Source organism: Coloeus monedula (genome assembly GCF_965178545.1).
Source record: "Coloeus monedula genome assembly, chromosome: 3".
In the NCBI taxonomy this organism is placed as follows: domain Eukaryota; kingdom Metazoa; phylum Chordata; class Aves; order Passeriformes; family Corvidae; genus Coloeus; species Coloeus monedula.
Window position 1 is genome coordinate 12,312,089 of NC_138783.1, and position 27,713 is coordinate 12,339,801.

At 39.9% G+C, this 27,713-nt stretch overlaps 1 protein-coding gene across 2 annotated transcripts; it reads left to right on the forward strand.

Annotated features, from left to right (window-relative positions):
• Nucleotides 1-1,504: 1,504 nt before the first annotated feature.
• Nucleotides 1,505-27,077, forward strand: CHODL (chondrolectin; the record flags this gene model as incomplete). 2 transcript variants are annotated; one of them, XM_082278134.1, is made up of 7 exons in its annotated part: nt 1,505-1,595; nt 16,033-16,345; nt 17,050-17,207; nt 20,987-21,049; nt 21,421-21,504; nt 22,827-22,929; nt 26,993-27,077. In XM_082278134.1, 7 exons carry the CDS (start codon nt 1,505-1,507, stop codon nt 27,075-27,077), a joined length of 897 nt encoding a protein of 298 aa, XP_082134260.1. The 2 variants fall into 2 exon arrangements, with proteins under 2 accessions (XP_082134260.1, XP_082134261.1); XM_082278135.1 differs by having other exon boundaries at nt 21,002-21,049.
• Nucleotides 27,078-27,713: the final 636 nt, after the last annotated feature.

A 27,713-nucleotide genomic window follows, 5' to 3' on the forward strand; every position in this document is an offset into this window, starting at 1 on the left:
CAAGATTATTTGAAGAAATTAGAACTCCCTCGTATTAGCAACACAGGAGTAGGTTAAAAACATATGGATTACCAAAAATGTTTTAAAATTCTCATTGTATTCATCCTAGGTCTGGATCATGCTCTTCTCTTTCTGCATACCGTCAGCAGAAGTTGAATCTCAGATGCCATGGAGATTCAAGGTAACTTCTCCATTTCAGAATGTATTGTTCAGGAGGATCACAGCTCAACTTACCTATAGATGAGAGAAAAATTAGTTATTGCCTGGAAGCATAAATCCACTTGGAAAAAATCTGTATCAGTCAAACAAACAAATAACTCTGCTATTAAATCAAAAAAGTTGGTAGCAAAACACAGCAGTGCTTCAAATAATTTTCCAATGCTACTTAGGAACCTCAAGGGTTTTGGGTTTTTTATTTTAGTAAAAAACTGATCCCAGGTAGTTTTAAGGCAGCTAGGAATCCATCAAGTGTTTTAAAATCCATAATAATCTGAGACGTATTGACTTCTAAACCTGGCTATAAACATCCAAAGGGAAAATAACTTAACAATATGCCATGTATGATCTTTGAGTTCTGAGAAAGATGAAATGAACTGGCAAACCCTCTAGTAATTTGCATACAAGATGTCCCTTAAGCACATCTGCGGTGATCTATCCCATTTAAAAGCGAAGTACACAAGTAACCACTTCTTAATCTTACACAATCTATAAACTATATTTGTAGATAAAACTTCAGCATGGCTCTGAAGAACAAACAAGTTTTGAAAGTGGTCCTTTAAACCTAAAACCTAAGGCGTCATTCGAAGAGATCCAGAGAATTACCAGTGCATTTTCAGAGTGACAGCAATGTGGATTTAACTACAGTATCTTCGGGGGCAGTGAGAAAAGGGGACTTTCCAGTATATATACTTATAGTCTAGTGTGTATATATGTGCTTTCCAGGTGTATACCTGTATATATGTATAGGTATATATGTGTATATATATATATATATAGCGCCACATTTTCAAGCTGGCAACAGGACATTTCTATTCTTAGGGAAAACACAGACCAAGGAAGGTCTACAAAGCCCTTAACAGATAGGAAACCCTGACAGACCTGGGTTTGGATCACACTCACAAGCCACCGGGACTATCCCCAAATGACCCGGCAGCGGGGCTGGGAGGGACCCGCCGCCCTGCAGCCTCCACCCAGGAGCGAGAAGAGACCTCACACCGGGTACCCGTGCCTGTACCTCTCTGGAGAAGGGGCTGCGACAGGAAAGGCTGGGGCTGGGACAGGGGCTGGAGTAGGCGCTGGGATGGGGAAGGGGATGGGGAAGAGGCTGGGGCTGGGGGCGGTGCGGGGGCGGTCCCTCGGCGGGGGAAGCAGATAAAGGCAGGGCGGCGGGCAGTGGGGAGGTGGTGGAGGGCAGCGGTGGTGCTGCGTGTGTGGCTCTTGCTCGCCGGCCGGCATCGTCCCGCCCTGAGCGCTTTTCGGAGCCAGCCGGCAGCGGGGCAGCGCCATGGGGGCCGGAGGCGGGCTGGGGCTGGCGGCTGTGCTGGCGGCCGCGGTGCTGTGCAGTCCTGGGGTGCTCGCCGGGCGCGTCCTCAGCGGTGAGTGCGCGGTGCGGGGCGGTGCGGGAGCGCAGCGCTCCGGGAGGGCCGACCCGGGACCGACCCCGCTCCCCGAAGCAGCCGCGCTTTGGCGGCCGGCGCTGGGAGCGCCTCCCGGGCGCACCTGCCCCGCTGCGGGGCGAGCACGGGGGGTGCTGCGGGGCCGGCGGCGGCTCCAGCCGTGGGGCTGCGGGCTCCTGCAGCAGCCTGAACTCCTGTCCTGCCCCGTCTTGTTAGAGCTCGTTCATTGCCGGCGCGCTCCGGCTCCGTTCGAATTGTTTAAAAAGGTCGAGCGTCTTCCCGAGGAACGTCTGGGTGCGCTGGGTTTTGTTGGCAGCTGTACGGGGATATTTCTTCTTTGTCTGCGATATTGTTAGGAGGAGATGGCAAACTTTTAAGAGCGTGTAGCATAAATAGTTTTGTTGTGTGTGGGTGCATCCACAACTCTCTAAACCGAAAGGAAGACAGTACTTCAGAAATCTGTATCTAACATTAGAGCTTAGGTTTAATTTAAGAGCTGTAGACTCGCACTGTGTATTTGCAGTATACAGGTGTGTATGCTCAGAAGCTGCTAAATTTAATGAAAAGGTCCCTTTTAAGCTTAGTTTGGTTCAGACCCTCCAAACGAAAGGTGACAGGCTCTCAGAGGTGTGTTGCATGTGCCTATACATCCATGCATTTTCCTGAAAACAAAGGTTTACGCACTCGACTCTGCTTGTTAACAAGTTATGTGTGGGTAAGAACGTGTTTCTTTACAAACTGTTTCCAGAGCAATGCACATTACTTGTATTCTATTGTTTCAGAGGCTGTAACAGTAGCATGTCAACAAAACTTTTTTGTAGGTTTTTTTTTGTTGTTGTTGTTGCAACCATTTGATTGCTGAATTCAGATAACTTTCTTGGTTGCTGAGGGAGGGCAGTCACTGGGACCATTTTGATCATGCTTAATTTGAAGCATGTTCTAATGCTACAGCTAAGATGGGCTGGTGGGCTTTTGGTGAAACAGTATCTTCAGGAAACAATAGCTAAGTAGCAGTACTTCCAGCACTTTGAAAAAGCTTGCTTGCCTCAACAGTAACCTAAGATATTTCATCTACCTCTGTCATACTGTGAATTATGCTAGCTATATGATGCATCAAAGCTCTAAGTATTACAATTTATATGACCGCTATGTAACACTGTTATTTTTAAGGAGTAGAGAAGAATAATCATCTACGAGATGGGTTTGGCATTAGCAGTCTCGGTGCAGGAGTCCATGTGTGGCTGAGGAAACCCAGTCCATTAATCTTCCAGCTGCAGCTTCTGTGTTTGAGATGCAGCAAACTGAGGTCCAGCTTTTAAAGCCGTGTGATATGTGTATACTGCCTTGTCAAACCCTTCCTAGATGCACATAAGGCTTTGGGGGCTTTGAAAGGACACAGACTCCCCATATTTCCCTGAAGCATTTCAAGGTATATAATGAGCCTCATGTCATTGTATTATGCTGTTAATACTTGGCTGGGAGAATACAGGAGAGGGTTTGAAGCCACTTACAGAAAGAACCATTTATATACCATTAGTTAATTTGTTGAAGTTGTATTCATTAAATAAAGATTTCCTAGACAATAACAAGGGAAGATATTGTTTATTTATGCTTATTCCCGGTATTTGTATGTACTGGAAGAACATTTTTTTTCCCCCTTTCTTGCTCTCGAGGACCACACTGCTGTTCTGGCACATGCACGTGGGTAGGTGTAGTACTAATAGTAGTTGACATTATTTCAGGCAAGAAATAGTACCATTGAATAATTGGGCAGTGTGTGCTGTCACCTGACTCCCATCTAGCTTACCTCTCTCTTATATAAGAACCAGCAGTTTGGACTTAAGCAACCTTATGTTTGAAATCATAAATCTATATCTTAAACAGACCTATTCCTGAAAAAAAAATATTTTTTTTTTCTTCAGTCATGATTAATAATCTGGCATAGTAGGAAATTTCACTGCTCTCATTCCAAATAAATAGATAGTTCTTATCACTCACATAAGCTGTTTATGAAACTGCTTGAGTGCTGGCTGGACCTTGTGGAAAGACTTCCATTGACTGCAGTAAGTTTGCAGTAGACCTAGCAATAATTGGAAATTTGCTACCATTTTGACCACAAAAGTGTCAAGTGGACAGAGAAGGAAGGGCCTGCCTTTTTGAAATGCCATTTTCTTAATTAAAGGGTTTCTGTTACTTTTTCCAAGTATGTTAATTTTCCTAGGATATAATTAAAACTATTGTTGGCATCAATTTTCATTTAAGTGTTATTTTTTTGTCATCTTTAATTTGGGAAGTTTTGAACAGTGATGTAAAATGCTTTGTAATTTTTTGTATAGCTAAACAGATGTTTTGTGAGCAGTGCTCACAGCCTCCATATCAGACTATCTAGTGTTGCCAGAGAATTGATTCTTATAGGAAAAAAACCAAAGCAGGCTCAGGAGAAAGTGCTGAGTCTGCCTTGCTCTCCCATGACATCATAAAGAACATGAAGTGATGATAATGCAGTTTGCAAAGATGCAATTACTTTAAGTATCTATTGGGCAGGAGACATGCAAGCTAATCTTATTACTAATCATTTAACAGCCTATGTATTAATCATAGATATTATAGCTTAATGACTGCTGTTTGTCTAGTTGTATTTCTATGGCTTTTTAAGTTTTGCTCTTCGCTACTCCTGTGCATCAATAGCAGATTAAATAGTGATGTAGTATTTTGAAGCAGTATGTATCTATTTTGGTGCAGAAGTACTTGGATATATAAAACACTAAATGAGGAAAAACACTTGGTGGGTCAGGAAACTACCAGAGTTTCCCCTGAGGTATAGACTTCATTGCTTCAGTTGCCTTTAAGGAAGTGGATATGTTCATTCACATGGCTTATGATCAGATTTGAGTTCTACAGAAAGTACTGCAAAGTAAGAGAATTAAAGCAGTGTCTTCATGGGCACCAGATAGGGTTTGTTATCTCTAGTCCATCTCAAAAGGTGCATAATTTAATTTAATTGGCTTGGCCTGCTTATTACACCTGAATTTTGTCTGTCAAACTGTGTTTTCTCTAATTGAAGCCTTCTACTGTAAAGTTGTGGGGCTTTCTTTTTTCCACCTGAACTGTAAATTTCAAGATACATTTGTAGTTCAGAATTTGAAAAGGTATAACCTGAAAAAAGCACTGCCCATCTCACCTACAGGATACGTGTGCAACAGGTGTGTGTTGAACACATTTTGTTGGAAATATCCAGCATTTAGCTCCATACTAGACCAGCTTTTCTTGGATAGGCATGTCCAGATAGTACAAGATCCTTTTGCTCAGTTGTAGCTTTCAGTAATCACTAAAGCTGAGACTTGGAGAACTGCAGGAGAAGCTGGGCATTTAATTCCCATGGACTCCTTTATTTGTTCCTCTCCTTATCCAGCTGTACTGAGCACTGTCTTCTTGGGGGAAAATCAATGATCTAGGCTCCTAAAGTGAAATGAGGTGATGACTTTTGGATATAATACATGTTTCTACTAAACACACCTTGCCCCTTACCAAAAAATTCCACAATACCCTGTGGAATGAGAACCCAGTTTTGATGAGACCTGTGGTGGTGAAGGAGTCCTTCTGTAGCAGGGTAGAAATACCCAAGTATTTAAATCAGTTTCAGGAGTCAGATTTCTGTATTAGAGGAGATCCCCCTTTGTCAACCCTGTAAAGCTTACCTTTCCTGTGGGGGAGAGCTGTACAGATTGGCCAGGCTGCAGCTCTGTTCAGGGATAAGGAAACAGACATGGAAAATCCTAGGGCTGTGTCTCAGGCCAGCATGCTGCTTTCCCAGGAATACAACTTTTCGCTGACAGCATTTTGTTCAAAAATGGAGAAGGGCATTGCAAATCTCAAACTCGTGATTGTCAAGTCCCAGTATTCCACTTGGCTGAAGAGCCCAAGAGGAAACACCTACCATGGATAGAGCTATGGTAAAAACCATGTGGAATGGTATGGACAGTCTGCTTGCTTTCACATGGCTTTTCTTGTTCCCAGAGAGAGAAAGCTCATCTCTTCCCTGCTTAAGCTCATGTTCTGTACCTTGATTTTAACTCTGTCTAGTTCAGGTCTGATCCTGTGTACATCAAACTTCTCAGTTATACGATGTTTGCAGGGGGACATGCTTTGGTTCATAAAGGGTTCTATACAGCATTATTTTTCTGAAACTAATTCCCATAATGGCTTTCTCTTCGCAAATCTCTGGTGGATCAGAAAAGACTGTAGATGCTAATGTAAAATAGGTAAAATGAAACAATCCTTTGACAGTAATTGCTACACTCTAATCCCATACTCTTACCTGTCACTCACTGTTTGGAAGTTGAGTCTCTTGCTGAAGCAGTCCCTACTCCCACCACTGACGAACAGTGGGACCTTCAGTTCCAAGCAGTCTTAAGAAATAATGAGTCTTAATGAAACAGTTGGCATGGCTCTAACTAAATCTGAATGTAGCTGTGTTATACAGCTAATGATTCTAGGCTCACTTTGTAAGAAGTGAAGGAAAAAGTTGGTATTTGTAGAGTGGAATTAATTGCATTTAAATTTAGGTTTTGAAAACGCTTCAGATCTGCACTAACAATGCTTATTTCATTCAGTTGTCTACACAGCAAGGTCAGTGAGCCAGTTTAGATATGGACAGGTTTATTGGGAAGAACTGAAGTTTGGTGAGATGAATCCCGCACTGTATCTCAAGTACTGCATACATGTACTGTGAATTAACCAGTGATGCTCTACCTCTAAATTTTCTTAGTGTAAATTATCCTTCATAATATTCCAACATATTTATCCTCCCCTCAAGCTTCCACTCTATTTTTGCCTTAAGAGAAATGTTGACAATTTTAAGATTCCTTGTGGATTGGCTTTTCACACGTTCTTAGGAAAAGTTGAATGAGAAAGGATTTGCCTGTTGGTTTCTCTTTTAATTGTGGAACTGCTGCAAAAAGAAGGCACTCCTGTACTGAAATGCATAAAGGGTGTTACACCCTAGGAAGCTCTTAAAGTCCTTAAACCAAGGAAGTTAATATAATTTGTGTCCATATATTACCTAAATCTATTGCAAATACAGACACTTTGGCAACAAATCCATGGAAATACACCTACTTGGAAAAAAGACATTCAAATTTCACTGAAAAATACTGAGAATGGATGATGCTTGCTATGAAAAATAATTGATAAAGAGTATGTTTTCTCCCTTCTCCTTTTTTCCTTCATTTAATTGACATAAGGTGCATCTGTTGATTTGGGAGATTCAGATTGAATATCAGGAAAAGGTTCCTCACCCAGAGCATGGTTGGGCACTGGAACAGGCTCTCCAGGGAGGTGGTAAGAGCACCAAGGCTGTCAGAGCTAAAGAAGCGTTTGGCCAACAGTCTCAGGCACATGGTGGTGTTCTTGAGGATGGTCCTGTTCAGGGCCAGGAGTTGGACTTGATGACCCTTGGGGGTCTCTTCCAACTGAGTGATACTCTGTGATTCTGTGGCTGGGGATTTATGAACTATTCCCTTCTAGAGGCAAAAAAAAGAAAGAAACCATCAGCAGAAACTGTCAGAAGTGCCTAAATTTATGCCTAGGAGAAAACCTGTTGAGGGAACCTACTGATGGGTATAAAACTGGGTATTTGTGAAAATGTCTGCTGGTTTGGGGTAGAAGAATAAAAGTATTCCCCACTCCCCTAGGCTGGCACACATACTTAAGGCATTCAGACTACAATTTTTGTCTATTATATCTATTCCACAGCAAGTTAACAACAACTTCTTAGTGCCATAGTATGTCTGTCTTTAAAGCCACTGTGAATTCTGTTCTGGGCTTCATAGCTACACAGAAAACTATTCATGAATGGACTTAATTTGAACCATAGAATTGTTTGGGTTTTTTTGTTTGTGTGTTTGTGGGGGTTTTTTTGTTTGTTTTGGGGTTTAAAAGTTCTGGGTAAAATAATCCACGTCCTAGAGCAGACTTGTAGATGTGTAGGTCTGTCCAGTGCATTGTATTTCCCCTTATTTTGAGTAGGTTCAAGCAGATGCCATTGATGCTTGGATGTTATCATTTGCCTGTTTGTGTCCAAGTTTTTCCTTAAAAAAGGGAAGGCAACTGGAACTTTAGGATGTTGTTATAGCAGCTATGTTGGCACTTTTTTTTGTGAATCCCCAGGACAGTGCAGCTGTGACCTGGCCCCTTAGAGAAGTAAGTGGCTGACTGCCATGGCCAGCCCTGTGATATACACCTGTAAAGTTCACATGATCAGAAGAAAGGAAAATAGTTATTACAGGAAAAGCTAAACGGATCTCATGCTTTAAATTTATGAGTGTTAGATAGCTGAAGCCAGAGCTAATGCCAAAATGAAGGTATGTTTCACTTAGAAGAAAGAAAACTGTCAGGGCTTTAATGATTTGACCTGGGGGAAAAAAAGTAGTACTTTTTGGGAAATACTTTATAGATTTTTTTTTTTGGTCACTGAATTATGACCTGAATCAGTGACTAAAACTTTTTCATAAATAATAATTTTGTATTTTCCAGTTGAAGACACTTAGCCCGTATTGATTTACATAATTGTAATTGTATGTTTGCCTGAAATGGTAATTATGGAGGGTGAAGTGTTGAATAGCTTCTAATGAGATTTAGATATCAAGCTGCTTCTTTACAGCTCTGTTATCAATGGCCTGAGCTCCCTCCTTTGTGTGCCAGGGTTGAGAAGCTAACCATAAGAAATACACGTGTGTTGTTTTCTTCGGGAAATGAGTGAATAAGCCTATCACTGCCATGTGAAGATGGCATCTTTCATGCAGGCTGGTATTCCAGTTCCCAGGACATCAAGAACAAGCCTGATGCACCACATCAGGGATTTTGAAAATCCAGACAAACTTAATCTGCTCTGGAAAAGACAAATTCTCCCAGCAATTTATTCAACACAATGAAGAACATTTTGCAGGACAAGGAATCCTCTTGCATCTTCCCAAGACCTAGAACAATGCAGGTTCTGAGCACACAGAGGCTTTGACAAACCTTCCCAAAAATAACCTGCTTAGATCAATACTTGTCATAAGTGGCCATATGTGCATTCTCAACTACCCATTTTAGTGACCAGCCATCTTGCTGCATTGTGCAGGGGAGCTCTCAGATCCAATTTTAATTGCATTTGTATTCACCTGGATGGCAAAATCCAGGTGTTAGGGATAAGTAATATTTAATATGTAAATCAGCACTGCCAGGTGTTCCTTTGCACTGTCTGCTTTTTGACTGCTTGATTTTTAAAAAGGTAGCTTTTTATGGGTCTATTGAGGACAATTGTCATTCAAAAATAAATCCACTCCCTGTCCCCAAAAGTGCTTAGAAACACAGTAGCTGAACTAGTAAAGTCTAACATAGAGGTGAAAACCTATTTTCAGCAATAAATTAATTGAAAATCACTTTCCATGGCAAAAGAGAAGATAAAGAAGACAGGGACTGGACAGGAACAAATGAGTCTTGTGTAGCTTCATATTCTGCATAACTGTACTAAATCTCTCTATGAATGGTGTAATACAGTAACTTTATTTCACTTAAACTTCATCATCCCTGTTTTTTTTCTCTTTGCAAAAGTTGCATTAATCCTAGAGACAGCTGTTTGCCTGCATCATCTTTGCTAATTCACAAGGTATGGGATGATTAGTAGCTAAAGTTACATTATGTGGCCTGTGCTTGAGAGAGAATAGAAAAAAATTCCTATTTATCATTTTAGGGTTGCTATCTATGTGTGCATCTATAACTTTTACTTGCCCAAGAATTTAGCAAGAAAGAGACTCCATTACAAGAAGTATTTTGAGGATGGCTGATAGATGAGTTTTGCACGAGAGGTTGGGGGCAGCCTCCATTAAGGCACCTTAGACACTGTCTGCATGCTCGTGACTCTGATACGACGCACACAAACTGCCTGCTGTGAACACCTACCTGAAGCACAGCTACTGGATAGGCAAATGTGGCCCTCAGGCTTTTTTATATAAGCCATTAAAAGTGACTTGGAACCTTTGAAAGCTTTTAACCCGGGGAAATCACTTATGAAAAATGGTATGATGACAATTTAGGCATAATCCCCAATCCAGAGCAAATCAGTAAGAAATGTCTCTTCTCTTGGAAGGCTTGGTTATTAGGAGGATTGGAAGAAAAAGTACCTGCTAAGAGAGAGCTATGAAGATATCAGTACAGATACAGGCTAGCATGTGACCTGTACAGCAGTTTTTATATGAATGTCAAATTTGTAAGCACATGGAATTCCCTAAGCTGCTCAGGACTGTGAGCTGAGAAACATCAGTGGTTTGAACACTGACTCAGCTAGAGAATGTGTCTTCAGTGTTACAAACTTTGGGAGAGAAGATGGCAACTTGCTTTTATCATAATTGAAGACAGAATGTAATTATGAAATGTTATCACAGGTTGTTTTTTAAAGTAATATGAATCATTAAAAAATTATATTTGATGGATGGACGCAAATATGGTGCAGTAGAACATCAACAGCAGTAATGTAATACAGCAAAACATGACCAGCATCTGAACCCAGTCAAAATATGACTGGATGATACAAAGACCATCTGACAAGATGCATCAGCTTTGAACTAAAATGTGATTAGGAAAATTTAATACCACTTAGTCTTACTGGCACATTCTGAAGTGCATCACTGGGACTTGGTGTGAAGTGTCCTGTGACGTGGGGACAGGTGAAAACAAACTGTGCCCAGTGTCCTGCATGCTGGTTAGCCATCCCTGAGGTCACTGCTCATGCAAGTTCAAGGCCAAGACCAGTCTTCATAACACAGGCAGAGAATATTTTGGTTAATTATTGTAGCTTTCTGTTTTGCTGTTTCATTATCACTTTTACTTATGTCCTTGTGTTTTATTTGTCACTTTCTTTTCAGAGGTCTCCATCAGGCTCACATGGCTCTCGTTAATGTTAAATATTTCACATTGCTTTTTACCAAGTGTTCTTCTGTGTTTTCTGCTGAATCCATTATCTTGGGAAGAAAAAAAAAGTCAAAATGCAAAAACAGAATGGACTTTAGTACATCAGTCTTTGTGCATTCATTTTTGTCTCTCTTCATTTACACTGTGCACATGCAGTGTCTGACCTAATCTAGGTGGATGCTAATGGTGTCAAACCCGGGATTGCAGGTTAGTTTGTAAGGTTCAAGAGGAAGCGGAATGGGATTTATCAGCAGGAAGCTTATCTTCTACCTGACATCTTCAAAGACTCCAGCTAAGAGGGGTGTGTCACTCAAAATGACCTTCGTGCCCCTCATGGCCTGTGAGGGTTTAGTTTAGTGCGAAGCCTGATGCTCTTAGGGAGACAGGAGTCCTTGACCTGGGTATTTTATCAGCAATTTTGCTTCTAAATGACACTTTGTTGTAACTTCTGTCATGACGGAAATCAAGGAACCTATTATTTGTTTAATGAAGCATGATTATTAAAACATAATGGAGATATAACTGATTGAAATAACAGCTGGAAATTTGCTTGTTTCTTTTTTTCTTGAATGAGATTATTTTCCCCCGTACGATTATCTGCAGAAATATTTTAATGAGTAGTTTAGTTTAAAAATATCTTTGTTCTGAGGCCCATATCTAAACATTCTACTATGGAGCTGCTGTGCGACACCCAAAGATGGAAATGGTAGCTAGCACTTTCTAGAGCAAGTACTGTTCACTTGCTTTTGTCAGCTAATGGGATGATGAGACAAAAAGATTATTCACGTTGCAGAGTATCTTAGCGTGATTCATTCCAATAGGCTTGCTTACGAATCTAGTTTCTAGTCAATTGTGACAGAAAAATTGGAACTCAATTTATATACTGAAATAGCAAAATGTTGCTTTAGAACTAACTGTGGAGTCTACTGAAAGATGTTAGAATAAGGTAAAATAGTACATAGTTAATATTTCCATACTTATCTTGTCTCCTGTACAATGTGGTCCATTCTGTCATTTTTCAGTGGTAAGTAATTTCTGCTTTGTAGTTCAGAAATTAGTAGTGAGAGAAAAAATGAAGCTTTAAAACCTGACATCTCAGCGTGTTCCGAGAAGAGCACTAAAATGTCAACTGATTTGCCAGCTATTAAGGCACAGCTGCAGATTTCCATTAACACATTTATCTGCTGTAGTGGAGCTGGTTCAAAGTCCGCTTCAAAAGAAGAAAGAAAAGTTTCAGAGTAGGTCACAGCCGAAACACAGGGATTAAATTAACTAGAACAAGAGAAATTCACAGCTTCTTCCAGACAGCTTACTGCTCTGGCTCACATACTTCATTCACACTGTTTGGGTCTATGGATCTTAAAGCCAATTATTTCTTGGTTTCTTGTGGTTTTCTCTGTTGGTTTCTGGAGGTATATTCTTGCAGAAATGATCAGCCTCTAAGGAGAAAATTATTTCTTTTGCCACAGGTGGAGAGACCAACAAATGTGAGAGCAGTAATTTAGGAGCTGGATTTCATGCAAATTTTCATTTGTTCAATTCTTTCACTTTATAAAACTTGCTGTTAGAGTTACTTAACCCTGCCCAAACATCGGCAGTAACAATGGTATCATTAAAAATTATTCAGGTCAGTTTAAGGGAAGAAAGAAAATGTCTTCCACAAAGCCTTTCAAGATTTTAGCTTGCAAACCCTTTCAGATAAAGCCTTGGGTACAGACTGTGCCTTCACATCTGTATTCTGGTTGCTCCAAGAGGGCTCTCTGATTTGAGTGCACAACGGTGGCAAGCTGGGCACATCTTAGGGGCTGCAGTAGCTCTTTCCCACTGTGCATCACAAATGCTTGTCATCCTCCTTGCTGCTCCATACAGTCCCACCTGGTTTCCTTGGTGTGGGTGATGGAGCTGAGCATTGATACAACCTCTGTACTGGTCCAGAATACAGCACAGCTTATGGATACAAGCCTCGGAGCAGATCAGAAACAGCACTTGCCATGACTCGATGGTCTTCAAGGTCTAAAGCCTAAAAGATTCTGTGATCCTACTTGAGTCTCCATGCAGCAGCTGACTGGCAGATGAGCACTCTGAGCAGGCTCAGTCCGGTAGCCAGCAAGGATCCATTGCTCCTGCTAGAAGGTTTGATTCAGATTTTGAGAGAGTCACAGAAAAGCAGAGACTGTGCATGAGAACAGAGTGAGGGGAGCACTTCAGCCACCTGAGAAGCATGCAGGGATGGGGAGTGGATTGTGGGTTATAAAGGCAAAGTCAGCTGGTTTCCTGTGAGAGGGAGGAACAGCATAGGAATTATGATCCATAGAGGTCAGCCTGCTCACCTTGGTTGAATATTCCCTCATGACTGAAATTGTGACCAGGATACTTTGATACCTGAATTTGCTCATAACTTACTATTTGATGTCAAGGAGGAGTATGTGCACAGAATGAAAGAATCATGGAAGAGTTTATTTCAAAGATTGTCTGGAAAAATAAAAAGAACAAGACAAAGGACAAAGCACTCTTCCTAAATTTTCATAGGCATCTTGAATTAGTGCTTTGAATCCAATCTTCAGCTACAGGGGAAGGTGTGGTCACTTTTCCTTGGAAGTGATTAGAGTCCTGCATAATTCATAATTCAAAGCTGCTAGGCTTTGGACGTTTGTGCTGTTATATACACATGTGTACTCTGGCAATAAGCCACTGTCACTTACCCAGCAGTGAGGGTCAAAATGTTGATCAGTTCCTCCTTCCCTGTGCACTCTGTCTTGTCAGTGACACAGAGCTCCTGGGGAAAATCGATTATGTTAAAAAAATTAGAATTTCAGCATTGTAGATGAAGGGAATGTACTGGGGTTTCACGTGCAGCTTTCATTCTTGCATTTCTGCTTCACAGTGTTTAGACTTACCACTTTGTTACTTTGATAAGACTAGTTCTTTTGTTCAAAGAAGTCCTAGGAAGAAGCCCATTATTTCATATGCATCTCTGTCAAAGGGGCCATCCCTTGGTTCTTCAGCACCATTGTCCAGCTAGGACTATGGCTCTTGCTACGTTTGTTGGGTGCAAGGCTCTTAACCTATATGAATAGAGGGAAATACCAGAAGAGAAATTGGGGCATACATTGTGATGTCAGGACAATATCAGAGAAAGCCCAAATTGGCGCTCTCTGCCTGATCTTGGAGCCTGGCTTTTTCCTTGAATATCTGTGACACAAGCTTGTCCTTTTTTTAGACTATCCTTGTTCCTCTGTTATTTTGGTAGATTAATTACTGATAAAAAACTGAATTTTCAGAAGTCTATCTGCCAAGTAAGAATGAGATTACAAAGATGCTTCTCTTCCTGATGGTCCTTTTCCAGATGAACTGTAATAGGGTATTATAAAGTGAAGGTTTCAGAGTTTTTGTTTGGGTTTTGTTTGTTTGGGGTTTTTTTAGAAAAATTACAAGAATTGTACGAAACACTAGAAAGCTAAGCATAGTATATCCCTACTGCCCCTATAATTTAGCATTCTACAACATAAATGATCCCAAAAAATAAGAATTACTTTCAGATTTAGCTAAAAGTCAAGAGCTGATCCTGTTTTTCCATTCCTATATCAATGCATTTTTGATAAAGTCTGTTTATTCTCTGCAAATACTTAAAACTATGCTCTGTGCAAATATAGAGATGTCTTCATCTCAGCCCTTGTGCTGTCTGCTATTGGAAGTATCCTACTTATTAAAGACAAAAATAAAGCACCACTAATGCAAATAGACTGCACTTTATTGTAGCTTTTAAGCTTTTTTGTTTACTTCGATGTTTACTCTTTGTGTATAGAAAAACATTGGGAAAACTTAAATATAGCTGAAGTTATGGGAGGTTGTTGCTGTTTCCCAGTGACAAATTACAATTCTTTTTTTGTAAGATGAAACAGGATAAATCTTGTTCAAAGTTTATCTATGTGAGTCATATATCTGGGTTTGCTTAAAAGTGAGACTAAATACAAGATTTTCAAATACAAATCTGATATGGTACAATAAACTACTGTATTTTGTGTTGGTGTGGTTTTACCTCAGTTGCTGTGAGCAGTTTTGGGTGCCTCAATATAAGAAGGGTATAAAGCTCTTAGAGTGTCCAAAGGAGAGCTATGAAGATGGTGAAAGGCCTTGAGGGGAAGCCATATGAGGAGAGGCTGAGGGCACTTGGTCTATTCAGCCTGGAGGAGACTGAGGGGAGACCTCATTGTGGCCTTCAGCATCCTCACAAGGGGAAGTGGAGAGGCAGACACTGATCACTGTGGTGACGAGTGACAGGGCTCAAGGGAATGGCCTGAAGTTGTGTCAGGGGAGGTTTAGGCTGGATATCAGGAAAAGTGTTTTCATCCAGAGGGAGGTTGGGCACTGGAAGAGGCTCCCCAGGGAAGTGGTCACAGCACCAAGGCTGACAGAGCTCAAGAAGTGTTTGGACAAAGCTCTCATATACATGGTGTGACTCTCGGGTTGTTCTGCACAGGGCCAGGAGTTGGACTCCATGACCTTCAATGAGCCCGTCTGGCTCAGCATGTTGTGTGATTGTCAAATTTTCCAGTAAAATGATGACTTTTGTTGATTTCTATACAATCTTGATAATGCCTGGTAGTTTTTGTTACTTTGGTATCCTTCAGTCATTCTTACTTAACAAAATGAATTTTCCTATTTTTTTCCTCCAGTGATAAATTTCGATACTGGAAAAACTTGATTTTGGTTTTTTTTAAAGAGACTATTTGATTTAGAAGCCTTCTAGTGTCCCTAAATAAACATACTGGACTTCAGTTGCAGCTGACAAGTGGGTGTGTTAATCCCTCATCTTGAATAAACTCTAGAGAGTCTTAATAGTTGAAAACCATAATTATTTTTCCTTTTTAGGAAAAAGATGTATCTTTCTCAGACAAAGAACTGGAAGAAGCAGGCTCTCTCCTTCCATAGGTTGCACTTAGGCACATTGTAGTGAAGAGTGGCTATGAGTTCCTCTCCTACACGCCCTCTCAAGATTAACTCAGAGGATCAAAAAATTTCCAGCTGCTTCTTGCCACTAAAAATGGGAATTTGAAATTTTTTTAAAATTGAATAACTCTAGTTACAAAATAAAAATGAAATTGTTCCATTAGTATGAAATAGTTAAGAAAATACCCTCCAAACAGATCCTGGCTTTAACAGAGAGGCCTGATGGTACAGTCATTAAAGTAGAGAATATTCTTCTAGAACCTATTGGGAATATTCAGTGTTTTGGAGAGTTTCACAGGCCATGGGAAGATGGCACAGATTCCTATGAACTGTGTTCTATTTGTAAGTTAAATTAGGGCAAAGGATCTCAGTGGTGCCAGTGTTATCACCATGAATGCTCTCAGACAAAAATCTCCAGTCCTCCATCAGCATGTGCATGATGTTCTGTGTTCTTTTCTTGCAGGTTTGATGTTCATTACTGTACTCTGAACAGTCCCATGATTTTATTTTCCAGGCCAGAAGGTGTGCTATGGTGCCTTCAAGCGTTCGTGTTACAAATTAGCCTATTTCCAGGACTTGTCTAGACGTGTGGGCTTCCAGGAGGCCCGCCAGGCTTGTGAAATCGATGGTGGGGCTTTACTGAGCTTGGAAAATGAAGCTGAGCAGCAGCTAATAGAAAACATGCTGCAAAACCTCACTAAATCGGGCTCTGGGATTTCTGATGGTGATTTCTGGATTGGGCTGTGGAGAAGTGGCGACGGACTGGCCACGTCGAGTGCTTGCCCCGACCTCTATCAGTGGGCTGATGGAAGTAGTTCACCATTCAGGTAAGTGTGTGAAACTGCTTATTGAGAAGGTTTCATGGAAAGAAATGGAGCCTGAAATGCTAAGTCTTGCTTGAAGGCATGACTTCTCCCTCTTGACTTCTCCAGATAAAGGATAGCTGGCAATTGGGATTTTGAATTTGAAGCTGTGACAGGATGGCATTTTGTGGCTTCAGCCTACAAATTTCTTTGCTCCCACCCACAGAATTTGCCCCTGCATGACATCTGGAGGTTGTTCTGCCACACACAGAGTCTTTAGGGTGTGGTCTGAAAGCAGACAGGTAAATTCTGCAAGGCTCTGGCCACCTCAAAACAGGGAGTCAGCCACCAAATAAATTATTGTGAGATGCTTAGTGTAAATTCTGTTTCTACCCTTTTTGAAAAGCCTTTAGCTTCCTGATGAAGTCAAAGGCCAGAGTAGCAGCAACGCACAGAACTCAGGACAAGGGGACAGATAAGAGTCTAATAGGGAAGAAAGCAGAGCAGTAGGGTGTTATTTCTGCTGAGGTGCTTTGATCAGAATTTGTTTAAGATTCAGAGATGTGGAGCTTGGGCCTTTAACTCCTTTCACAGAAGGGTTGTGGGAAATGCAGGATGTGTTTGAAGAGGATGGGACTGTTGGAGTTGATATTTCTTCATTGATGCAAACTCTTTTCTTTGGCAAACTCTTCTTTGGCATCCTGATGAACCTTATCCTCAAAAACTAGAAATTGGTACACAGATGAGCCTTCCTGTGGAAGTGAAGCCTGTGTGGTGATGTATCATCAGCCAACTGCAAACCCTGGTCTGGGAGGGCCATACCTTTATCAGTGGAATGATGATAGGTGCAACATGAAGCACAATTTTATCTGCAAATACGCCCCAGGTAGGTGAAACTACAGTTATATTTCACAGGTGGGACATTGTCTTAGGAAAACAATTGCCTCTTGGTTTGTGAGGGAATCTCCAAGTGTCTTTTGGCCTGTGGTTCTGGTTCCTTTGGTGTGTGCCTGGGCTGACATTAACAGGGGATGTAATATGTCAGTAACAACAATAACAAATAAATTGTAATACATTTAAATAAACCATTTTATATCTAATAAGAATATTTTCAAAGTTAGCTTCACTATAATGCATTCCCAAGTTTGTTTTGATTTAATTAATTCCCTAGCTATTTTTTCTTCATAAAATGTTTTAAATGGACATTTTCTACTTTCCAGGTAGGATGACCAAGACATCTCTTGGTCTTCCTGTAAAAAATTTTGCACTGTACTTGTAGTTGCAGCCAGTTATACCAAATTATGTGTGGTGGTTATTTCAAAAAGTCATGGCTTGAAGAATGAAGTCCAGAACAGCAGGAAAAAAAATCTGCATTTATGCATGTAGACTTAGAGATATGAAAAGCAGATGCCTGCTAGTTGAGATGGTGACAGAAAAAACAGATCTTAGGCAATTTGGCTGTACTTCTAGACATGACATAAGTTCTGTATATGTCAATAGAGGAAAAGTGAACTATAAACTAGATCATGGTGCAAAACCAGAAAGGACATGAAAAGTAAACGTTCCAGTTTGAGCCTGCAGCATTTTCTATTCTTGGTGGTACTTACAGTAAATGAAAACGTGTTTTCAGCAGGATCATGCAAATGTTTTCAAATAATTTTTGCTGTGTCTTTTGAAAAACTAAGCTGAAAGTCAGAATACATATGAAATTATGGATTAATTTAATTTATTAATTAATAAAAACTCAGGAAGTAGGCCCATGGGAATATTATCATGTTTGACAAGACCAAATGCTGGTGCTGCAGCTGGGTCAGGGCAGCCCCTGTTACCAGTCCAGGCTGAGGATGAACAGATCCAGAGCAGCCCTGGGAGAAGGACTTGGGGGTGCTGGTGGGTGAGAGGCTGGACATGCCCCTGCCGTGTGCTCTGGGAGCCCAGAAACCCCCCGTGTGCTGGGCTGCATCCAAAGCCCCGTGGGCAGCAGGGCAGGGAGGGGATTCTGCCCCTCTGCCCCACTCTGCTGAGACCCCACCTGCAGTGCTGCATCCAGCTCTGGGGTCCCAGCACAGGAAGGACAGGGACCTGCTGGAGCCAGGCCAGAGGAGGCACCAAGGTGATCAGAGGGCTGGAGCAGCTCTGCCATGAGGAAAGGGTGGGAGAATTGGGATTGTTCAGCCTGGAAAAGAGAAGGCTCTGGGGTGACCTAACTGTGGCCTTCCAGTACCTGAAGGGAGCCCACAGGAAAGATGGAGAGAGACAATTTACAAGGGCCTGGAGAGACAGGACAAGGGGGAATGGCTTCAAACTGACAGAGAGTAGGCTTAGGTTAGATATTAGGACAAAATTATTTCCTGTAAGGGTGGTGAGGCCCTGGCACAGGCTTCCCAGAGAAGCTGTGGCTGCCCCATCCCTGGCAATGTTCAAAGCAAGGTAGGATGGGACTCTGAGCAACCAGTGGAAGGTGTCCCTGCCCATGGCAGGGGGTTGGAAAGAAGATACTATTTAAGGTCCCTTCCAACCTAAACCATTCTATGATTCTATGAAGTCCTACTCTTAGCAGCTATTTGACCTATACAATTCTGCAGTTTCCTCTCTGCTTTCTCTATGCTGATGATCAAACAATAATCACACTCTTTGCAGAGATCTGGCTATCGTAGAGATCCAGGATATTTCATTCCTCTGGTTTTGGTGGATACATAACTTTTTCACTTTCTGGTCTCTTAATGAGGATATTAATGACAATTAATATTACAAGCAAGTATTAAATATTTGGAACATATTTTACTGCCACCCTCTAAATCTGTTCCTGCTTTTAAAATTGTTAGTGGCTATCACTACTTTATGATGATCAATAATCATCATAGGCCCTTTAAGGAAATATATGCATATGCAATTTTATCACTTTTAGAACTCTTTGAATTATTTTGAAATAATGCAACAAAATAAAAATATTTTATATTATTAAAACCCCAACATTTTGATGTCAGAAATTGTATGCTTTATTTAAAAAGTTTGGTTTCAGGTATGTTTCACAGCTTTAAAAGCAAACAAATTTAAATTAGATAATTTTTCTGTAATAGTGAACTACTTACCATTCTTGTTGAGATGTGATAAGGAATTGTTTTTTCTATTGCTTTTACCAAAAGCAATAATGAAAATGAAATTAAATGAAAAAATGCTGGGTATTTTAGATTGGCAGAAAACGAAGTGAAAACAGTAACAATGAAAATACATTATATTTCTTTCCGTAGGTAGAAATGGGTTATTAGCTTATAATGAGGCATATAAGGCAAACAATGTATAGGTAGATTACTGTTAGTATTGACATTGTTATGCAGTATATGTAAATACAGTACTACTGAATTGTAGCTATTTACTCTCAAACTGTTGGAATTGTGCTCTTTAGCAAAACAGACTATTCTCCAGAAATGTATTTTTCTATCACATGGAGGAAAGGAGTAGATGCATAAATGTATATAAATAGGTATATGACATTTCTTTCACTGCCTGAAGAAAGTACCACAATGTTTGTAAGAAAATTACATTTGTTATCTCAAACCAAGGGAGACCTAAAAATGACCTTTCCCCCCCCCCCGAAATCACTGTACTGGCTTCAATGTCAGCTCTTAGCAATACAAAATACATCCATTTCACCAGGAGTATTAAAGTGCTACATGCATATTGAATTTCAGTTTGTTTTCTGAATATGTTGTTTTCACAACTCTCCTGTCTGTATTCAATATATGGAGTGTGATACCAGCCACAGGCCAAAACAGGTTGTAGGTGACTGTGATGAAGTTGCATCTAATTGTATCAGCAGCAACTCCAGGGCAGTGCTCATTAGGCAGCCTTGCTCAAGCAGCAACTACATTTCTGGTAGACACTTTTATTTTTCCAAGCCCTCTTTATAGTGCCTCCCTTGACAGAATTTGCTGTTGCAATGTTCAGTCTGGCTTTGGATCATATTGATCATTCAGCAATCTTAAATTTAATTATAGGTTGGTAATTGCAACCACATTTAGTTCCTGTCCAGCTCGTGTAGGTTTGATTATGCCATCAAATTAAAAACTCATCTCCTCTTCTGCTGTCAAGAGACAGCAACTCAGTTCTTTGGGGTGTCTTGGCATCTTTCTTTATATATGGCCAAATGTAGCTATTTTTTACCAGAGTAGGTGAAATAATTGCCTTTTTCTGCTAGGCTTTATCACTGTTTTGATTTCTCCCAGCAGTTTGGATTTATCAAGACACTAAGAATTGTAGTCTCATAGCACTATTAAGTTAGTATAACCTTAAGATAGAGACAAATTCTTACATTGTTTTAGAATTGTCTGCACAAATGAAGCTCTGAATATGTTAGGAGTTTTATTCAGCATAAGAAGTTTGGGTGTTCAGTGGTTAAGCCATTAACCATTAGCCATTAAATCAGAGGCCACCAAGAATTGGAGCTAGAGTAAACTATTGCCCTCTTCTAAGGAGCAAAAAGTATGAACTAGAGGTGATTTGACACTAGTGTTTGCAAATAGTCTTTGGAAAGAAGATGAAATGATGAAGAATTAAGCAATTATTGTTTGGGGGAATGTATCTGTGTCTGTGATACTGCATGAAAAATAATGGAAACATCTGTTTTTTTGCACACATTTTTCATTCTTCAACAATCAATTTCAAATATTGATTTAACAGATAATGTCTTAGAAAAAGAATTGGGAGACAGAGCGGAGCCAGAGTACGGTAAGAAATTTTGACACGTTAAATTCAGTTGCATTGGTGAAGACATAATTGTAAGGATAGCTTACAAGAGCCTCCAAAATTACTCAAGTTTAACAGGGACAATTAAGTACTGGAACACAGGAAAAATTAATCCTTCAGACAGCAAAAGCTGCAAGTATATGGCTGTTGTTCAGAATGGCACTGCTTGTAATTCTTGTTCTGGATATTATTCCAATTTTGTAATAAAATCCTGTTTACATGTATATTTAATAAATCATTAAAATGTTCATTTTTGCAATATAAATTAAAATGTAATGAATATTAATTTATTTAACAACATAATGGCCCTTTTTTTTTTACTCTTTTCCTAAATTGTCTGATCTCCTTTTCAGATATTTTTCCAACAGTGCCAGCAGGAAATCCTTATGACACAAGCAAACCAGAAGATCAGTATCATATTATTGCTACTGAAACAGGTAATGTGTTCATATGAATTTAGTGTTCTGCTAAAAATATTAATAGTGGAATTAAATTAATATTTCAGTTTCCATTTTTGTCAATAGGAAGAAACAGTCTGTTTCCCTGGGAAGTGCCTTGAAAATACATATATTTGAATAACATTTCAAGTTACATAACATTCTTAGTTGCTGTGGAAACAAATTATCTCATTGTCTCACCAAACAGTGTCCAAGCTCCCCCAAGTATCCTGTGCTTTAAGGAAAACCACATGCTAAGAGGAGTTCAGTGCCTTGCTGATATTCCCAGCAGAGATGACACTTGATATTTGGGAAGTGGGTACCTACTGCCCAGGTTCTGCAATGCCCCTGGCTGCTTCATTCATCAATTTATCTTGTGGATGGAGTCCCAAGGCTCATGAAGAGTTGTAGCATGGCTTTAGTTCAAGGAACTGAACATGTCTAAGGAGCAACTCTGGATTTTACAGGATTGCACCATGGGATTAGGGAAAGTGAGTGCTCTGTTCCCCTACTGGTTGTCTGGATTTGAGCCAGCTTCCTAACTGGTGTTTCCATTATTTGTAACCCCAGAGGAATTGATATATTGATGAACAGTGGTTTGAAATCAGTAATGCCATTTAATACAAACTATGCAAATACTCTCTCTCTAAAACTCGGACACAACCTGAATATTCACATTTATTTTTACTAGTGAAAAATATTTTCAAAATAGGGCAATGGGTAAGAAATTCTCCACAATTTGTACATTAAATGTGTGCTAGTATGAAACACAGGCATACAGTTCCTGCGAAACAGTACCCTTCTGGAAGCTGCCGGCCCCATCCTCTATTGTAGACAGATAATAGAGTCTCAGCTTATACCATTTCCCACCCCTTTTGTCCAGGGACCTGCAGAGGAGCACCTTTAGCTCTCCTCATTAATCAAGGAGAGGTTAGATGTGTCTTTTAAGGGAAAAGGGAAGACGAGAGCCGGGCTCATTCCTCCTGTGGCCCCGCATGGGCAGGGAATCCAACATACAAAGACAACCGAGTTTACAGTTAAAATGGACTGTAAAAATAGGCTGTGAACTGAACTGTGTTAAAATACTTGAATTTTGAATTATGAAATTGTAAAATATCAGATTAAGATATGTTTTGCACATAACTCAAGTGCTGTTTTATTCTTGATACTGCTGAGTTCTCTTTGGAGCTCTTCCTATAGAAGGAATATATGTGTTCTTTTGTGTAAGTTAATGTATTTCTATTATTTTACTCCAGATTTTTACTCACATGGTTAAAAGCATTTCAACATGGGAGACATTAATGAAAACTTTTGTCTTGTAGGTATAATTCCGAATCTAATTTATGTTGTAATACCCACTATACCACTACTGCTGTTGATACTGGTGGCTTTTGGGACTTGCTGTTTCCAGATGCTTCATAAAAGGTAAAATACACTCATCCATAGTGGCTTTATAATGCAGAATTCATATTTCCATTGGCATGCTATTCCTACTGAAAGACTGCTTACATCTATCCCCAGATATGCAAATAAGCATCTTTTCATCTATTATAATCCAAGTAGTTTACAGCTGTTACACCTGAACATTCACCTTCAGGCTTTTCCACAATATGCTGAAATAATTTCAGGTCTCAAAGTATGTTGCTGTTGGGACTCCACCTGTTTCTAAAGAAAGTCTCTTTGCAGATCACTTGATAGGCAGGGCTGTTGTCAGCACTTTTACTTCACCTCTTTCATTGTGATTACCACCCATAAAGTATCTGGGCTGTGGCAAATAATAGCAGGGTCCCTCACAGATACAGGGTGAACTCAAGGACTCACTTTCTAACCTAAAGTGCAGTTTGTTCCAGGATAAATCTAAGGGCCAGCAGCTGCTTAATGTTGCTGCTTAATGCTGTTCCACTGCACGTACCATACAAACAACAGATGGACCACTAAGCAGAGAAACAGAAAAGCAAAAACATTCCTTGAGCCACACACCATTGACACATCCTTTGTACGTCGTGTAGGTGCTAAAGAGGATGCATAAAGTAAATAGGTGTGTGTCCATAGCTGTGGTATCAAGCAGACGTATTGTTATGCAAAGAGAAAACACTTCAGTCTTTGAAATACAATGTACTTTGCTTCATGCTTTAAAATTCTTTGGACTTTGCATTTTTCTCAAAATATGATATAGATACGTCAAGATATGACAGCATAAAAGTTTTTTTTTTCTGAACTAGTCTTCCTGAAACTTTCAAATATCATTTTCATCCTTTAATTCAGGAAGTGGTTTCAAGTTACTGTAATTCAGAAGAGTTTAAACTGGAATATGATTTGTAGATAAATGCTATTTTGGTAAAATATCAAGAGTAATAAACAGATTCATAAGCTGTTGTCCCTCCTGAAGAGCAGGAATACTTAAAAGGAATATGATATCTCTGTTTTAAGAAATTAGAAAACAAATTCCTCCTTGTTTTTAGCCTTTATTTTTTTTCTTATGGTTTTTACTTAATATTTCCTGCCAATAGCTACCGTACTTTATTTCAGGTGAGAAAACACTTCACATATGAAGACTCTTTCTGTCCGTATGAGTGAGTGTACAGTGATATTTGCAGTACTCCTTGGTACCATGTCTCATGGAAACAAGTAGCCATAAAAAAAAAATATGATGACGTCTGCATAATAAACTAGATTGTGTTTTTATTTTATGCATTTTCTATAAAGAAAAGGAAAATGTGCATTTTCCAACCTGTCTTTGACAGGCAAATACAGGCCTGTGAAAGGCTATGTACAAACCTCAGCAGTGGGGCTGCAGAAGGTTGGAAGCTCAAAGCAAAAAAAGAGTAATAAAATAATAATATGTATAATAATAGCAATCATATAGTGATTGAATTCTGGAACCTTTATTACAATGGCCATGGATTTCTTGGTAAGTATGGTACATGTTTGTACCTTTTCTGGCAGGTCTTTCTCATCTGAGAAAAGCTTCAGCCCTTGAATACCCCTGGGAAAACAATGAGAGATTCACCGCCCACTGAAATAAATAGAAACAGTAGTGTTGACTTCAGTGGGCTTTGATCAGGCCTTTGATGCTATAGCAGTTCATCCAGAAGTAATTCATCTGAACTTCCTAGACTTCAAAATTGCATAACACAGATACTGGAAATTCACCTTGGAAGATTGCCCTTTTTTTCTGTTAGCTGATTAGCTTGATAGATGAAATCATACAAAAATTAAGGACAAAATGGTTTTGATGCAAAACAGGGTTCTCTTTTTTATTGTTTGTTTGGTTTGGGTTTTTTTGTTCCCAGAATGTCCATTTTGAGTTGCAACAAAACTTTTAATTAAAGAACTTAAGCCATTTCTAAAAATCATTTAGCTAAAAAAACTATCACCAAAAATGAAGTATTTTGTTTATCTGTTGAAACAAAACTTTGTTTTTTAAAAAATATTTTCCTATCTATTTTCAATCTCCACTTATGACTGCCTTGCAAATCATTTTATTTCATCACAAATATGCAGTTCTTGGAAAAAAAGCAAGTCAAAAAAGAGACAATCACTTGAACTGATCATCTGGATAATGTAGAGCTTTAGGAAAGGGATTCTGTCCTGGTGGGGAAGGAGGGATCCCCAACTTTCCACATGACCCTGACTTCTCATTCTTTTTTAGGCTTCCACAGCATGGTGACCTTTCCTCTGAAAGCCACAACCCATGGCCAACCAGGACATGCCTAGCTTGAAAGGTCATGACTAATTTTGCCTGGCATTGGGCTCTTGAAGGGTAGTAATAAGGCAAAGCAACACCTCGTCCCTGTAGCTAGCCGAAATGATCAGCTCATTCATGCTTAGATGCTCTCCCTTTCATTTCTTCCAGGGAAGCAAGGAGAAACTGCTTCAAAGACCCATCTCCATTATCATCTGAATGCCTTGCAGAAAGTTTAAATTCCAACCTGGTATATTTCTCAGTTTCTATGATTGCATTTGATGGTCAAAACACCAATATGCTCAAGCTATTTATTGCATCTTACCTTTGTCACTAAAATCTGTTTCCTGAACCAGCTGTGAAAATCAGCGTAGGTTTGCTGAAGATAAGCTCATTTGATACAGCTCAAGTTCTGATCCAAGTTATTTAGAAATTGTTCCTGCTGTGTGGCAAGGACTCTCCATTCAAAGCCTTTCATCATTAATTTATGAAATATGCCTGCTTTTTCTGGATTAATCCAGAAGGAAGTAGTGACCTCGTTTCTTTAAGAAGGAAGCGCTGGAACTACTTTATTCATAGCAATTGCTTTGTTTATAGCATTGTGGCCTGATCTAAAGTCCACTGAAGCCAAAGGGAGTCTTTTCAATTACTCCAATGGGCTCAGGTGCATAATGCATTACTTTGTAGGACTTCAGAGGTAAGTCTGCAGGGATTGAAAACTACTGTAGCATTCAGCACCCTCGAAGTACATTTTAAATCAACTCAGACTTGCTTGCATTTACACACCAGGAAAGGAGTAAAACTGAATGTATAGGACTGTTGAGAGTCTTAGGTTTCCACCTCACAGAGTTATGTAGGGCTACTTCTCCTCCTCTGGTTTTTACTTAACTGGGAAAAAAACCCATCAGTGTGAAATATTCTACCCAGAGACTGAAGCATTTTCATTGAAATGCAGCTGCAATGGCTCCTGAAGTGACTCCTGTTTCAGTAGACTGCAGTGCACTGTCATCTGCCAGCCTAAGTGAGGGAAGATAGTGTGTTGTGGCAGTTGTAGCCATGTGGAAAGACTGCCATAAACTTTTAGGGTGCCTCAGGGCTCCCTGAAAAAATTAGAGTGAACACTTTGGCAGTATTGCAGAGCAAGTATTTTTGGAACCAGTTTTATCTTTTTTTTTAATTGAAAAAACACCAAACACAAAACCTACTATTGACAGTTTTGACTGAAAACTAGCCCCAAGGAAGCTTTCTACCAGTCATTCATTGCTAGGTGTCTGATTCATGTGCCATCGCTTCATTAGATGTCAGGTCAAGCCCTGAAGGGAAGAGGCTTGCTGGCGCATGGGGGGGTGCGCAGTGACCTCGTTGGTGTACGCAGGGTGGGCAGGGCTGTGGTACCCCCTGGGGTGGGTGGGCTGTGCCTTGGGCGTGGATTTAGCGGGGTGTGTGTGCTCTGGTTCCCCCCACACAAGGGAAGTACTCAGCTCCCACCAGCCCTGGTCAGACTGAGTCCACACCCTTCTCTGAAAAGACCATGCTGTACAAGAGGTGTGGTTGGATGGGAACTGGAAAACAATAAAATAAAATCCATACAGGCCAATTCCGTACAGTTCCTGGGAGTAGCACTGCTAAGCTGGGTGGTCTGGTATCTTTGGTAACAGTGCCACTGTGGATGGGGAACCCACACTATGAAAGCACCAGTGGCCTTGAGATCTGGGGATGAAATGCTCAGGTCTGATCACAAAGCTGAATCAGGACTGGAAAGGCACACATGCACTGAAAATAGTTTATATTTTTATTTTTCAGTAAAGGAAGAACAAAAACCAGTCCAAACCAGTCCACACTATGGATTTCAAAGACGCCTAGAAAGGACAGTAGCATGGAGGTATAATGGTTTACTGACTGAAAACAAAGCAAAAATAACATTTTGCAGTGAGGCTGTATTATAATGTCGTCAAAGAACATTAGCTTGGAATGGCTTGAAAAATGCAAAGGATCTACAAGAATGAACTGTAAGCTCCCCCTTGAGGCAAATGTTCAGATCATTTTTATATAATGTTTGTTTATTAATTCAGTAACAAAATATGCCTTGCTAAATAAAGGGTATGTGTTTATTTTGCTAAGAGATGTAAGTTAGCTAGTTGTGAACAATGAAATGAACAGAGCATTTGAAGTTTTTATGGGGAAATATCCACAATGTATGTAGTTTTAAGACTGTAGTTAAACAAACCTCCTCTGTTTCTTTCAGTCTCTCATGCATTGTATCTTAGTCAATGTACAGTAAATGGAACTGACAATTTTACAGTGTAACAATTATTTATCTTTGCATAAAAGTTTGATACAAAATATTTGTTTAGTATTTATTTGCACACTTAACACAGTTTTTGAACCTCGGGAACAAATATTATTTTATTAAATATTAACATGGCTGCTGACAGAAACAACCGCCATGTTGTGACATCAACTTGATGTGGAAAATTTCAAGGCTTCTTCAAAGTCCTTTGCTGTCATAGAATGAATTAATTTT